Source organism: Panthera tigris, chromosome B2 (assembly GCF_018350195.1).
Source record: "Panthera tigris isolate Pti1 chromosome B2, P.tigris_Pti1_mat1.1, whole genome shotgun sequence".
Lineage (NCBI taxonomy): Eukaryota > Metazoa > Chordata > Mammalia > Carnivora > Felidae > Panthera > Panthera tigris.
This window is the reverse complement of record NC_056664.1, coordinates 134,862,680-134,877,361: the sequence shown is the minus strand read 5'-3', so window position 1 is coordinate 134,877,361 and position 14,682 is coordinate 134,862,680. Positions and strand designations below refer to the sequence as shown.

The following is a 14,682-nucleotide window of genomic DNA, read 5'->3' as shown; positions in this document are numbered from 1 at the left end:
GCTAGATAGGTCTTTTAATAAGCAACGCTCTGTCCTCTTTGTTTATTTTATGCCAGGAGAGAACATACTGATGCATTTCATTTCACAATATTATTTGTTCCTAAGAAAAAGAGATACCAGCCCATTGATAGGGGTCTCACTGCGAGGAGTATTGGTTTACCGCTTCCGTTTCACTGTCTAGCAAAAAGTCACTGTGGTATGTACACCTGGTAAGAGAGGACAAAGCTATTTGATCTACAAAAACGAGAAGGAAAATTCTGTTTCATTTACTCACTTATCTTTCATTCATTCAACAGGATGTTGAATGTTTTGAGCACCTACAACTGTACCAGTTCTAAGACCGGAAACACAGTTGGGAACAAAACACCTGTCCTCACGGAGCTTATAGTCTCACGGGGAAGACAGGGGCAGAACCAAAAACTAGTACCATCTCTGGAAGTGGTAAATGACGTGAAGAAAAGTAAAGCAGATAAGGTAAGGGGCCAACGGAGAGATGGCGGGCTGGGGGTGTGGCCAGAGGGAGTGACGTGGATGGGCAGCCCAGAATGAAGTGGGCGGTCTATTGTTACCTGTAACTCGAAGGTGGCAGAAGCAACAACGAGATCTTAACTCACAAATTAAGACCCTTACTCTTTTCCAACGTAACGCCACCACCACGCAAATTCACATTCACATTTTTGACAAGGAAAAATCTTTGTCAAAAAATAAGTGAAGGAGTTACACACACACACACACACACACACACACACACACACACGAAATCAAGGGCTATCAACACCAGTGGCAAGGAACCTGAAAAAATACAGACAATGGGTGTCTCTCAAAGGGACAACAAATTTCTCGGCATTTGTTAACACTGGTATGACACGTGTCAGTATTTCTAATATATTATAATGGTAAGTATGGCAGAAACCATCTGCCCCAGATATGGTTTCCTTTCTCCCTTAGTAATAAACTTGACGTTTAGCTGTTCTAATAAATGGTCTAAGGCCATCTGGTGTAAAGACTACCTTTCCCAGCCTTCCTTGCTTCGTGGCCAAGCAATTAGGTTCATGTCAATGGCAAAGAAGCAGAACTGTGACTTTTAGGAACCGTCCCTGAAGGGAAGAGACGGAGGGCCTGCCTGTCTTTGCTCCTTATCCTTCCTCTTCCTTGCTGGTGACAATAAGTTGTTGAACTGAGCCTTGTGATCAGAGAAAACAGGGAAGGTTAAGAAACACCCCCAACCTCTGTGTACTGCAAAGAACCAAATACAGAGCCTACAAATTCCCATTCATGTCTCATAAATGATTAGGTGAACTACGTGCCCCCCCACAGCTCAATCTGAACAAAATGCTTGTTAATCAAACTTGGGGAAATTTCCCGCCTTCCCCCAGGCTGCTAACCGTTGGCCCACCCTCAGCTGGATTAGCAGACAACCCCTTTTGAGAAAAGGCTGGCTACAGGGTAAAACATTCTCTGACTCATTATCCCTATTGCAACAATCCTTTTGAATTACGTGCCTCCTTACTAAGTCTGGATTTATTGGACCCTGGCTAGAACGTGGATGTGATATGGAGAGCTGAATCCAACATCTTGGATCCACAAACAATACAGCAGCAAGAGCGAAGGAGCCTAAGTTTCTGGTGCCCTCGTGATGTCACCTTAGCATCCTGCTTCTCAACCTGACTTACGTATGAGAAAAATAAACTTCTGTGTTACTTCACATTCTGTTATTTGAAGTTTTCCAGCACTGGCGGTCAAACCCAAGCTTCCCTGCCATAGCTGGGCTGAAGAAAAGCTAGCCAAGGAAGGACCAAACACGAGCATGGTCTAGTTTCCTCACCGCTACTTATGGGGGTGGCTGCTTCTCCCAGGCTTGAGATGACACTTGCAAAGGCTGTTACTCCCAGAACGTTCGCCTGGAAAGGACGCTGAAGATGATTTCATCCTATTCCTTTAGTTTATCGATAAGCCAGCTGTGACCCAGAGAAGCCAAAGGAATGGCCAAGGGCAAACAACCAGTCAGGACAGGGAAAAACCTGAACTAGTCCTCTAGCCGCTGACACCCAGACCATTTCCACTGGCCGCTACTGCGGCAGCCGAAGAAACGCAACCAAAGTCACCGAGTCATAGACCACGTCTTCCACAGAAACATCTACTAAAGGACAACAGGCGAACGAGCATTTACGCTAGAGGGAAAAGCAATCTTCCCTCTCAAGGTTCAGCCCCGAGAATAGGCTGATCTGTTCAAGCACCACTGAGAGATGTCAACAGGTTTGGTAGATCTGAAGAGGAAAGCGACCGGAGCGTTCGGGTGCCCGTGGTACTTACCTCATCTTCGCTGCTATCTGGAGGAAGGCAGATGTGAGTGATGTTCAGACCAGCCTGCAAAGGGAACACGAGGTTATTCTGCCACGGTAAGAGGATGTGCTATCAAAAAATTATGACGAATTTGTGGAATTCAACAATCCTCACCTCCTCTGCCAGATTCTGGTTTATCTCCTGCATCAAGTTATCATCACCTGCCTTAGGAAAGGGAGCAAGAATGACAACGTAATGACAACAAAAATGTCTTGAAAAAGCACAAGACGTAACGCAGAGACTAATTTTGTGACTATGTTGCCTAATTAATTAGAAAGAGAAGGAAATACAGAATCCTATAGCTCACAAAAGAAGACCAAAAGCTGGTATTTATTCACATATGTATTTTACAACTTTCAAATTATGTTACTTTTAAAAAATAATAGCCCTCCTGGGGCACCTGGGTGGCTCAGTCGGTTCAACATCCGACTTCAGCTCAGGTCATGATCTCGCGGTTTGTGAGTTCGAGCCCCGCACTGGGCTCTGTGCTGATGGCTCAGAGCCTGGAGCCTGCTTCGGATTCTGTGTCTCCCTCTCTCTCTGCCTCTCCCCCGCTCGTGCTCTGTCTCTCTCTCAAAAATGAACAAACATTAAAAAGATAAAAATAATAGCCCTGCTAAGGCACATGGAGCCACACAGCCAGCACCTCTTTCTAAATGAGGACACCAAAGACAGGGATTGAGAGGACTGCCCGTAGCCGGAAAGCGATCAGCAAGCACAGTCCCAGGAGGCCCAGGCCTCAGTCACTTTTCTTTCTACCCTTCTCGCCTGCCTCTCTTTGTAGGGCATGTGGAGGCAGACCACACAGAATGCGAGTGACTCGAGCACAGCTCCGGAGTGTTGAAAATCACAGCGCTCGCGGCCCTAGACGCTGACGTTCTGACACATTAAGTGCGTGCCAGAAACGACGGTGGAGGCCCAACTGCTGTGCTGTGTTAGCTTACGGGCTTGGCTCTCCTCATCACTTCCCTGCACCTGTCACCCCACGGGGGTGCCAAGAAGGATGGCACACAGTGCCAACCGTAGTCGGGAACGAAGGGGCCGCAGCCAGGAGATGTACATGAATGCAAAGTCCTTCTGGCACGCGCTGACGTCTGGCCCTTCAAACGTACGGCAGGCTTCGCCGGATTTAGTAAGATTACTACACGCCATGCCCCGTCACGCATCTGTCTGCCACAGAAACAAAGGGGAATGTTTCCCCTTCGTTTTCAAATCATATCTGATAAGCGTTTATGAGCACACACGGACGACAATATATCTATAGAATACAACTTATGTGTGTGCCTAGCTCCTAACCTCTGAAAGCTCCCCGAGAAAGACTCACAAAAGACACACTCAAGCAGAGCGGTAAGCAGCCAGTAACCAGGTAGAAACAAAATGACCAAAGGAAGAGGGAAATGACAGCGTTTCCAGCCGTGCCCTCTCTTCCCGCCCAAATGGGACTTATGTGACCGGAAAATGGCCCTGGTCTTCTCTACACAATTATCTTCTACATTGAAAGGCATCCTAAACCAGTACGACTGAACCACACTCCCAGCTTACCTGTATAATAGCCAGCACCGGCTTAAAGGCAGGGTTTTTTTCTTGCAATAAACTCAGAACCTCTTTCGAATTCTGAAGGACTTCTCTACATTGAGAAAGAGAGACAGCACGCAGTCACGTCTTTGTTAATGGCTAGAAAGGACGGATACGACACACTTTCCTCGAAAGTTCGTTACTGTAAGTGGAAATAGACAACATAAGGGTGCGCTCCACCCGCGGGAAGTGTGGCCAGGCGGGGCAGGGTAACAATGTTGAAGCGCGCACGAAACAAACCGGGACCATCTGAGTTTAAAGACGCGCAGACGCGTGCCACGTAAAATGTTAGCAATTATTTTCTAGGGGTGACTTTTTCTCTGGTGTTTTCCAAGTTTACTGTAATACAAATTTCGCGTTTTTTTTTTTTTTTTAAATAATCCCCTTCCTCCACCCACATCCATCCCCAGGGGTTCCCCCCACCCCTGGGGACCTCAAACATCGGTGGGGGAAGGTAGCAGAGACTGGGGAAGAGGCTTGCGGTCAGAAAAGTGGTGCGTCAGGATAAATCCCGGGTCCCAGAATTTCAAGAAATGTGAAGGGAGTGGGTGGGGAAGAGAACAGAGGGGAAGGAGGAAGGGAGGGGTAAGAAAAGGGAAGTGGGGGGGGGAGGAGGGAGGGGAGCACCAACAGTAGGGACCCATCAGAATTTGATATTCTCCCAAGGCCTCTTAGGGAGAGAGTGTCTCCAGTCCTCTGGGCTCCCGCCATCCAAGTCTGCATTTGGACTTCCTAAAAGTCCCAGTAGGTGACTCCTGGGCCCAGAGAAAGGGCTGCGCGCGGGACAGACCTCGATAATGTGGTGCAAGTCACATACTCCCTCTGCGGTCTCCGGGATGAGCGATTTCACCACCACTGCTGTGAAATGGTCCTCACTTGCGTGTGAAGTTGGCTTTTTCCCTCTGACAGTAACAGACAAAAGGCTCAGCCAAAGCAGTACCCAAGCCCCTTATTAAGACCATCTTGGGGCACCTGGGTGGCTCAGTCGGTTTTGAACGTCCGACTCTTGGTTTCAGCTCAGGTGAGGATCTCACGGTTCGTGGGTTTGAGCCCCGCATCCGGGCTCCGTGCTGGTGGTGCAGAGCCTGCCTGGGTTTCTCTCTCTCTCTGCTTCTCCCCCGCCTGTGCTCTCTCAAAATAAATATTACCAAAAAAAAAAGACCATCTTTAAGTTTTGTTTTCTGTCTCTGACAGGGTCTTACATGCACCTGACAGCTTCCAAAAAACGCAGGGGGAAGTTCCGGCCAGACTCCAGCTGCACCGAATGGCCGAGGCACTGCAAAAAGGCATCCGTCCGCTTCCTCCAGTTTTCAGAAGAAACTAATGTGCCTACTGGCGGGAACTGCTCTCAGGACTGCTAATTGGGGCCACGTTGGGTCCCTACTCCTGCCTGGTTCCTAAAGGCACTGGAAAGGGGGTCCCCAGTGGTTTTGGCAGTGTGCGCGAGGATCATCTGGGAAGCTTGGTAAAAAGAAAGGTTTCTGTGTCTCATCCCGGAAAGTTGGAAAGTCGGATTCAAAAAGGGCTGGGGGTGAGGCCCAGGAATGTGCATCTTCAACAAGGGTCCTGGGGCGGGGGGTGGGGTGGGGTGGGGGGTGGGGGGGGTGGCGCTCTAAGGTAGTTAAAGGGGAAACAGCCACACGTCGGGATGCAGGCCTCCCATGACCCATCGCGACGTTTACTGTGTCTCTGACAAACTCCAGGAACCTCATGTGTGGAGACCTTTGTTCGCCTAATCGTATGGTCTCTTTCTGTGACTCAAAGCTACCCTGGAGCACTAAAAAACACACATTCCGACGGCAACGGTTTTCCCGGTTCAGAGCCTTGACCATCCCTCGGTAAGTGAGGGCATCAAACACCTGGAGAAGCACACACCTGTCACCACCTAAGCTCACATGGCTAATTCTCCCCGTCTTGTTGCAGGTAACATTTCATTCTTTGAGGTTACTCCTTATTTGTACGGTGACAAAGTGAGCACGAAAGGAGTCACCAGGCTCAAAAAACCTAAAAAGCAGCATACATGTTTCTGATCAGAGATTCTCTCACACCTGTGAGGAAAGCTGCCTTGTCAACTTCCAGCTGGAAGGAATGTGTGACTGTCCAGCCCGGCTGGCTGCCCTGCCTAACTGCAATTCAGAACTTTGTGGCTGAAGAAGGTGGTAATCATCTGTAATAATGTAAATAAGTAGATTAAAGTATCCACTTCTCAAAGGACTTCAATTTCCTCCATTTTGACCTTCAACTTTCTAATTGACTAAATTCTTCATTCCAGCTTACCTCTTAACTCAGACAAAAGCATCCCTTGAAGGGATTCAAAACTACCCCCTCAAGCAATAAGGACTGCCCTGAGCCAGCAAGACCCCACCCAGCCCGACCCCCAGGCAACGACCTGATCTTTACTGCCCACCTGCGACCCACATCTCCCTTATATAAAACTAGAAGCATTTTCAGTATCTTCAGACTTTAGAGACCATCTTTGGGACACAAGTCCGCTGTCTTCTGGGTGCTGGCCTCGCTGAGATAAATTCCTTTCTTGTCCCACCACCACTTGTCTCTCAGCCTTTGGATTTTGTCAGCGGCGAGGGGCCGAACCTATTGTTTGGGCCCCTCGGAGCCACGTGCTCTTGCCCCCGGGTGCTCCGGTTCCATCACCAGTGACTCCAATGACACGCTGGTCTCCCTTTGGCCGTGAAATAATGTGTGCACCAGGGTGCAGAATAATGACCTCTTTTCTCAGCCTCCCCTGCAGCCAGCTGTGGCCACACCCGAGTCTCCCAGGCAGCAGCTGCTAACATGATTGAAAACGATCAATTTCAGTACATCCCTAAATGCAGAGCCAATTGATTGATTTCAAAGGCGAAAGAGGTGACCAGCGCACAAAGAAGAGTTAAACATTTCCAAAACAGCCGTCAGTATTCTGAGAAGTAGCCCAGGTTGAAAGCACCACTGAGCAGTTTAATCGATCCACGCACTGGTAATTTAGCGGATACATTCACTATAATAGTGGTATTGCTACAACTGATGATGGCTCGGATTACTGGGTACTTCCTATGAATATTTCCTCCCATTTTCCCTTTTTACAGAACTCTTGAGTGAGGGCTGCTTGTGGCCAGCCAGCCACACTAGAGGGCACACTTCCCAGTTTCGCCTGCAGCTCGATGGGGTCCTGTCCCTCACAACTGGCCAACAGGCTGGGAGCACTGGCCAGAAGGAGGCGAGGAATGTGCAGCTAAGAGGTACACCAGCAGCTTGGCCCCCTTTCCCTCTTGCTGGCTGGGAGACGGGAGCAGCCACCTTCCACCCAGAGCTGGAGCAGTGAGCAGAAGCCCTCGGGTCATCATCCTACCTTCCCTGGTCGGCCTCCCTCTGCACACTGAGGCCCACAACATTTGGGGGTATCTTCAGTAAAGCAGACCAACTAGCCTGTTGCCTCTGGGTGCACAAGCCTGACCTGGGAGCTTTCATCGTATTTGCTGTGTAAGATAGAGAATGAAAGACATCCCATTGTTTGAGAAACCACTGGAAGAAAAAAAACGCTGCCAGTTAAAAACTACGGTACAATCTTTTCTTAACAGTGTTTACTTTGTAAATATTAAAAGAGCTTTTAAGACTTCTTTAGACATAGATATGTTTTATTTACCATAACCGACTCATATGAACATAAACAGTAAAACTGGCAAACAAACTGAAATATACCTAAAACTTCTTCGCATTCAGGATCTGACTCGTCTGAGTGACTTTTTTTGACTCAAGAGTCCTTGACGGCAATTTCATTTTGCTTTTTTATTTCCTCCCCCCACACAGTATCACCCTCTGTGTCGTCAAGGGTGTCAGTGATGCAGCATTTTGTGAAAAACCGTAGCATTTTTGCCCCTGAAATTTTCACTTAATTTCTGACACCCATTCTGCAAGTTTTAATGCTACGGCTTTCTTGATTCTACCAGATGTCAATGGTCAGTTGTCAGACAACAACCAGAAATCATTTTATTTCCTAAAATGGCCCTTCCATGACTTGTGGATGGAAATATCGGGGATTATGCTTTCGAGGGAGCTTATTCGTTAACTCTTCTGGTATATGTCCCTGAAGTAAATAAAAAAAAAAAAAATAACATACATAGATTCCCAGAAGTCTATTCTAGGTGACTTCTAGCTAGGCCCACCTCCCTCCTTTCCTCCCAGCCCTCAGGGAATCTCTTGGAGGAAAGTTTTGTTAGCAGATGCACCTAGGTCAACTAAGTTGCAACAATACGCATGGCCCAAATCCCCACAGGTACAGGCAAAGACAACTATGCGATGACTGTCATCTGGCCAACAGCAACTGTCAGACACAATCCACTGAAAGACCAGTTTTGGGGATATTAAAAATATGTCTCTTTGGGGCGCCTGGGTGGCTCAGTCGGTTGAGCGTCCGACTTTGGCTCAGGTCATGATCTCGCGGTCCGTGAGTTCGAGCCCCACGTCGGGCTCTGTGCTGACTGCTCAGCGCCTGAAGCCTGTTTCAGATTCTGTGTCTCCCTCTCTCTCTGACCCTCCCCCGTTCATGGTCTGTCTCTCTCTGTCTCAAAAACAAATAAACGTTAAAAAAAATTAAAAAAAAAATCCTGACAGCCAATATCTGTGGAGGTCTTGATAGGACAATTCCTGGACTGTGCATTTTGTATGTGTTCTCTCGTGCAATCCCTTCCGTAACCCTTTGAGGTAGACTACCATTCTCCCCACTGTAGTTCCTTCCCTACCAGGATCCTGACCCAGCCCCCCTACTGACCACTCTGCTCATCTCCAAGTCAGGCAACGAAAAGAACAGTCATGAATGGAATCCATGAATGAACCCAAATTTTAAGTGATTCATTCACCCACCATATCACAAGTGTCCAACGTATAAATGGCACTCAGCAGTGACAACAAGAGACAAGGCTCCCGACCCCAGAGCTTTCATTCCAGGTAGGGAAGACAGACAATAAATGAACAAAATTTCAGGAGGCAAGTAAGAGCTACCCAGAAAATAAGAGGGTGATGGGGTGGTGGCTCCTGCCTCCCATACTGTCTTCAGACCCGAACGCACAAAGGTGAGCTCAGGGGTACACTGGTCACAATCTAATGACCCGAGGAAGCCTACGTAACTCCTATATTCAGAAAGAAGACAAGATAAACAAAAAGCTCCTTAGCGTCATCGGCCACATCATAAAGGGCTTTGGGAACAAAGGGGGTAAAGGCAATTACTTTTAGAAGGGGGGAGAGAAGGAAAAAGGAAGAGAATGCGAATGGAGGGCCGTGCAACAGCTTGCTCAGTGACACGGCATTCTGAAACCAGAATCCTCCTCTGGGGCGGGGAGGCACGCCACCTCCAGGTTTGTCCCGAGTGCTTCACTCTACAGGTTTAGGGCTCCAGTGAACACACTTCTCCAAGAGGGGCCCGTCAAGGCTCTTCCTCGGCTCTCTCCCACTCAGGGGACAAAGAGGGCTGACGACTGGGGCAGAAAAGCGGTGCGAGTTGGGGGGATGGACTTAAGCGGCGTCTCCGGTGGGGAGCAGCGAAAGGCTCCGCCCAGCGCTCCCGCGGTTCCCTTCTGGGTTGGCCGAGAACTTCCTACACACAGCTGCGCTGGGGACTCCTTGCCCGCCCGTGCAGCAATGCGGGGCACGAGCTGGCCCGACTGCTCCGCCGCATTCCGCATGGTGTCGGGTGGGCCCCGCTCCACGTTCACACGTCCAGGAAATTATTATGTAACTCAAGAGAGCACGCTTTCCCGCCCGCAGGAGGCTGCGGCGTTGCGGGACAGGGCAAGCCTCACCCCCGCAGGAAGGGGCCAGCTTTCCGCACGCAGGGCCGCCGCGCACAGCCAGGCGGCTGACGCGCCCAGGCCGCCTCTCGCCGGGGGCCCTACCTACTCCCGGCCCCGCCCCAGCCCCGCCCCTCCTCCCCTCCTGGCCCCGCCCCTCCCCCTCCCGGCTCCCGCCCTCCGTCGCGCCGCTCCTTCCTGCCCCGCCGCGCGGGGCGCCGCGACACCAGAGCCCGCCCCGGTGGCGCACGTGGAGCGGGGCACGCAGGCTAGCGGCGCCCGCCCCGCCAGGGATGCTCGCGCCGCCCGATGCCCTTCCCGGGCCCCCCACCTCCCGCCCGCCCGCCCTCTCCCCGCCGGCCGCCGGCGCCTCTAACGAGTCAGCACCAAGCACTCTCGGGCCCGCGCCCAGCGAAGCCCCCGCGGAGGCCCCCAGGACCACGCCGAACCCGGAGCGCTCCGGCCGCTCCAACTCCTGCGTCCCCCACTCCCCCCCACCCCCACCCCAGCTGCCGCCACCCGGCCCCGGGGCGGCGGCGAGCGCCGGACGCTCACCTGACGATCGAGTCCCGCGCCGAAGGCGCCCGGCTGCCCTGGCCGCGACTGTTCCCGGCCTGGGCGTCCTGCAGCCGCCGCTGCCCGAGCAGGCCCTCCCCGCCGCCACCTCCGCCGCCACGGCCGCTGCTGCTGGCGCGACCGGGCGCTTGGAGGCGGAGCGGCGGGCCCGGGGGCCGCGGCGGGCGGCGGAGCCCGCGCAGGAAGAGCGGCAGGCGCGCGCTCATGGCGCGGGGGCGCAGCGAGACCCGCGAGGCGGCGAGAGCGACGGGAGGCAGGACTCCCTCCACGCGGAGATGCGGCTGCGGCGCGCAGACGGGCGGCGGCGTGTAGCTCCTCCCGAGGGTGGCGGGGCGGGCGCCTGGCAGGGAACCGGCCGGCGGGTAACGGGCCAGTGGTAGGAAAGACCTGCACCTTCCTTCTCAACCGGAGCGGGAGCCCCTAGGGGGCACTGCACCTAGAGGCCGTGACGTTGGGAGGGCGGGAGCCTGCGGGACGCGGGGCTGGTCCTTCCAGTGGCCCGGTCCTCTAGGGCAGGCCCTCTGGCACTCAGTCCTGCTAGAAATCTGGCTAGAGGAAGGTGTGGCATCAGGGAGGGCTGTGGCGCATTCCAGAGATAGTACCTGCTCCCTGTGCCTAGGATGCTGATAACTCCCTGCCCTCAGGTGGGAGTTTGCTTCCTGGAAGGCCACTTGGCTGAGCCTCTAGTTTAGATACCAGGACATGGTCTACTAGGCTGGCGGTGTCCTAACAGTGAAGGATGTGTGGGGCTTGGGGTTCCAAAGCTGACCTGTAGCCTTGGGCAAGTTAACCCCTGTGAACCTGAGCTGCGTCCACAGTTAAAACAAGATGTTGATGCTTTGTTTATAATTTTATCAGGATTATAATTCCCAAGTAAAGTGGGAATAAAGCCAGTGCAAATTACAAACAGTAGCTACCACTGTACAAAGCGCTGGAGTGACATCTCACTTAATTCTGATAAATGTACAGATCTTTCTGGAGCCATGATGGGGTTACCTCCCGATAAACTGGACCTAAATGGAAACTCGGTGAATTGAAAATTCATCGATTACACCTAACCTACTGAACGTCACACGGTAGCCTAGCCTCCCTTAACCATGCTCAGAACACTGACTGTAACATGTAGTTCGGCAAAATCATCTAACACAAAGCCTATTTTATAATAAAGTGTTGAATAGCGCATGTAATTTATGAAAAAAGAAGGGCTACGGATTGATTGTCAGAGTATGGGTTGTTTACACTTGTGACCACGTGTCTGACGGGAGCCTCCTGTGACTGCCCCTCCCCAGAATCAGGAGAGTATCCTGCTGTTGTAAATCAATAGCCCAGGAGAAGATCAAAATCCCAAATTTGAAGTCTGGTTTCCACTGGATGCTTATTGCTTTTGTACCATCCTCAAGTCAAAAAAATCGTAAGTCAAGCGGTGGTTAAGTCAGGGACCATCTGTAGTGCGTTGAGTATTGGCCTGATTGACAACTTGGGGGAAGCGGGTCCAGAGGGGTCATTTGGTTCATTGACAGCACTGGAGGTTTGCCTGACCCCAATGATCATGTTCTTAATCTTATAATATTGTCTGTGTTTTTTATTGTAGGATGATTGCCTCATTTGGCACATTACGACTTTGTAGGGTACAGGAATACCTAACATTGCCACAGCCCTGTGATTTAGGTATTCCCACCATTTTACAAGGAGGAAACAAGATCACAGAAGTTGCACCTTGCACAAGCATATAAATATTGCAAGGGAAACTTGGGTGGTCCATTCACTTACTACCAGTGGTGATCTTGGGCAGGTCATAAAACTCTTGGAGGCTTGTCTCATTATAAATTGGTGACCCCCCCCCCCAAAAAAAATAAAATAAATAAATAAAAATAAACTGGTGACCCATTCATTTAGCATTCATTGGACACTACTGAACACGGACCACTGGTCACTAAGATGAAAATGACCTTGTCCATATTGAGTGTATGGGAAATCTGCATCTTCCTCTTAATGTTGCTGTGAATCTAAAACTGCTCTAAAAATAGTCTTAAAAAAAAAAACCCCAAAACCAAAAACAGCCTCTGCCCTAAAGAAGTTCCAATAGTAACTCTGCCACAGTGGTGACAATTAGCTTTTCCACCTAATGAGTGCTCATAATAGTGATACTTAAAACCACAGTGGCGGTGGGGCGCCTGGGTGGCTCAGTCGGTTAAGTGACCGACTTCGGCTCAGGTCATGATCTCACGGTTCGTGAGTTCGAGCCCCGTGTCGGGCTCTGTGCGGACAGCTCAGAGCCTGGAGCCTGTTTCAGATTCTGTGTCCCCCTCTCTCTGACCCTCCCCCGTTCATGCTCTGTCTCTCTCTGTCTCAAAAATAAATAAACGTTAAAAAAAAAAAACAAAAAAAACCCCACAGTGGCGGGATGCCTGCGTGGCTTGGTCGGTTAAGCGTCCGACTTTGGCTCAGGTCATGATCTCAAGACTAGTAAGTTCCAGCCCCACATTGGGCTCTGTGCTGAGCCTAGAGCCTGCTTCAGGTTCTGTGTCTCCCTCTCTCTCTACCCCTCCCCCAGTCGTGCTCTGTCTCTCTCTCAAAAATAAACAAACATTAAAAAAAAAAAAAAATCACAGTGGAGACCACATATGGTATGATCCCGATTATAGGAAATGTCCAGAATAGGCAAATCTGTAGAGACAGAAAAATATATTAGTGGTTGCTTACAGCTAGGCGTAGGGGAAATGGAGAGTTGACAGCTAATGGGTGTAGGCGATGAAAACGTTCTAAAATTAATTGTGATGTTGGCACAAATCTGTGAATGTGCTGAAAATCATTGAATTGTACCCTTGAAATGGGCGAATGGTATGGTTATGTGAGTTCCATGTCAATAAAGCTGTTACCAAAATAAATAAATAAATAAATAAATAAATAAATAAAAGGCTTTTGAGATAAGGTGGTGGGGTGCTGGGGTTTAACTGTTCTGGAGGAGAATCCAAAAAAGCACCAAGGGATCTGATGCTTGAGCTGAGTGGCCTTTAAGAAATACATATACTATTTATAATCTACAGAAAAGCATAAGATAAACAATAAAATCACTCTAACACTATCACCAAAACATCACTATTAATTTTGATCTCTTTATTTGAAATTATTTTATAAAATTACAGACATACGGTGAATATATATATATGTGTGTGTGTGTCTTCTTCACTTACTATATATCTGATTTAATGAAATTGGAAAGGAGAGCATTTGAAATCATGGCTTTTCATGGTTTTATATTATAACATAGCCTATTTTATGGGTAAACCATAATTGATTTTCTCTCTCCCTGTTGTTGGCTGTATTGTTTCTAATTTTAGATGTGACAATACTGTTGTGAATATCCTTTCATTCATTTGTCAGTAGCTCTGTACTGAGACCCTTCTGTGTGCTGGGGAGGAATGGGAAGAAGATTGATCAGGGGGCCACTGACCCCTCAGTCATCCTTTGCTGAAGCAGTTCTCAGAAGACTCATAACTAGTAACCATGTTCACTGAAAAACAGGGCAGAGAGCTGGAGGATAAACAGCACAACGTCCTCACATAAAGAAGCAACCCTCCCGATCATACTGAATTTCAAGGAGGTTATGGCGTTTTTATGAATTCCAGGGCTCCGCATGGCACAGTGGGTTCCAGAGACTTCCCAACGTTTAATGAGACACTCTGTACGGATGGAAAATTTGAATAGAAAAGACTAAGTTAAAGACTTCACACCTAAGCCAGCCTAATGAGAAGTCACAAAACTAACTTGTTACTGAACATCCCCAACATTGAAATGACTTAGACTATAGAGACTATGTAGACTGTACTACAAAGCCATTTTGGAGAACGCACTTAGGAGACGGTTCTCAGCCATCACCAGAAGCCTATGGCGATCCACACCTCTAAGGTGATCCCCTACATCATTAGATGACACATTCAAGTATAATAATGTTCTGTACCTAGAGACACGTGGCTTCTTTTTCGACTGAACTAATGTCATACACTCTAATCTTAAACAAGCTTAGGTGAAAATGAGGTCCTATTTTTAATATTAAAGTAATAATATATTTTTTGGATCAGAGAACTAGGAGTTATAATAAATGCTATTAAAGTAGTTAAGGGGCGCCTGGGTGGCTCAGTTGGTTGAGCGTCCGACTTCGGCTCAGGTCATGATCTCACGGTCCGTGAGTTCGAGCCCCGTGTTGGGCTCTGTGCGGACAGCTCAGAGCCTGGAGCCTGCTTTGGATTCTGTGTCTCCCTCTCTCTGCCCCTCCCCCACTCATTCTCTCTCTCTCTCTCTCTCTCTCTCTCTCTCTCTGTCAAAAATAAATAAACTTTAAAAATAAATAAATAAAGAAATAAAGTAGTTAAATCTCCCATTCTACTTTGGCTATGAAATAGTGGCA

The 14,682-nt window shown here is 49.4% G+C and overlaps 1 protein-coding gene and 1 long non-coding RNA gene across 3 annotated transcripts in view; one reads left to right on the top strand and one right to left on the bottom strand.

The window, feature by feature from the left end:
• Window positions 1–10,480, bottom strand: part of MTHFD1L (methylenetetrahydrofolate dehydrogenase (NADP+ dependent) 1 like) — a 185,735-nt gene extending 175,255 nt beyond the window's left edge. Inside the window, exons 1-4 of one of the 2 annotated variants that reach the window (XM_042987318.1) lie at window positions 10,254–10,480; window positions 3,886–3,970; window positions 2,458–2,508; window positions 2,314–2,367 (exon numbers count right to left, since the gene is read on the bottom strand). In XM_042987318.1, the coding sequence (XP_042843252.1) occupies window positions 2,314–2,367; window positions 2,458–2,508; window positions 3,886–3,970; window positions 10,254–10,480 (417 nt within the window). Of the gene's footprint in view, window positions 1–2,313; window positions 2,368–2,457; window positions 2,509–3,885; window positions 3,971–7,264; window positions 7,273–10,253 lie in introns of those variants that run through there. The other variant, XM_042987319.1, reaches the window with a different exon arrangement.
• Window positions 9,165–12,108, top strand: LOC122238781. The gene is made up of 3 exons (XR_006217948.1): window positions 9,165–9,266; window positions 11,564–11,685; window positions 11,866–12,108. It is a non-coding gene; the product is annotated as an uncharacterized LOC122238781 (long non-coding RNA).
• The last annotated feature ends 2,574 nt before the right edge of the window (window positions 12,109–14,682 follow it).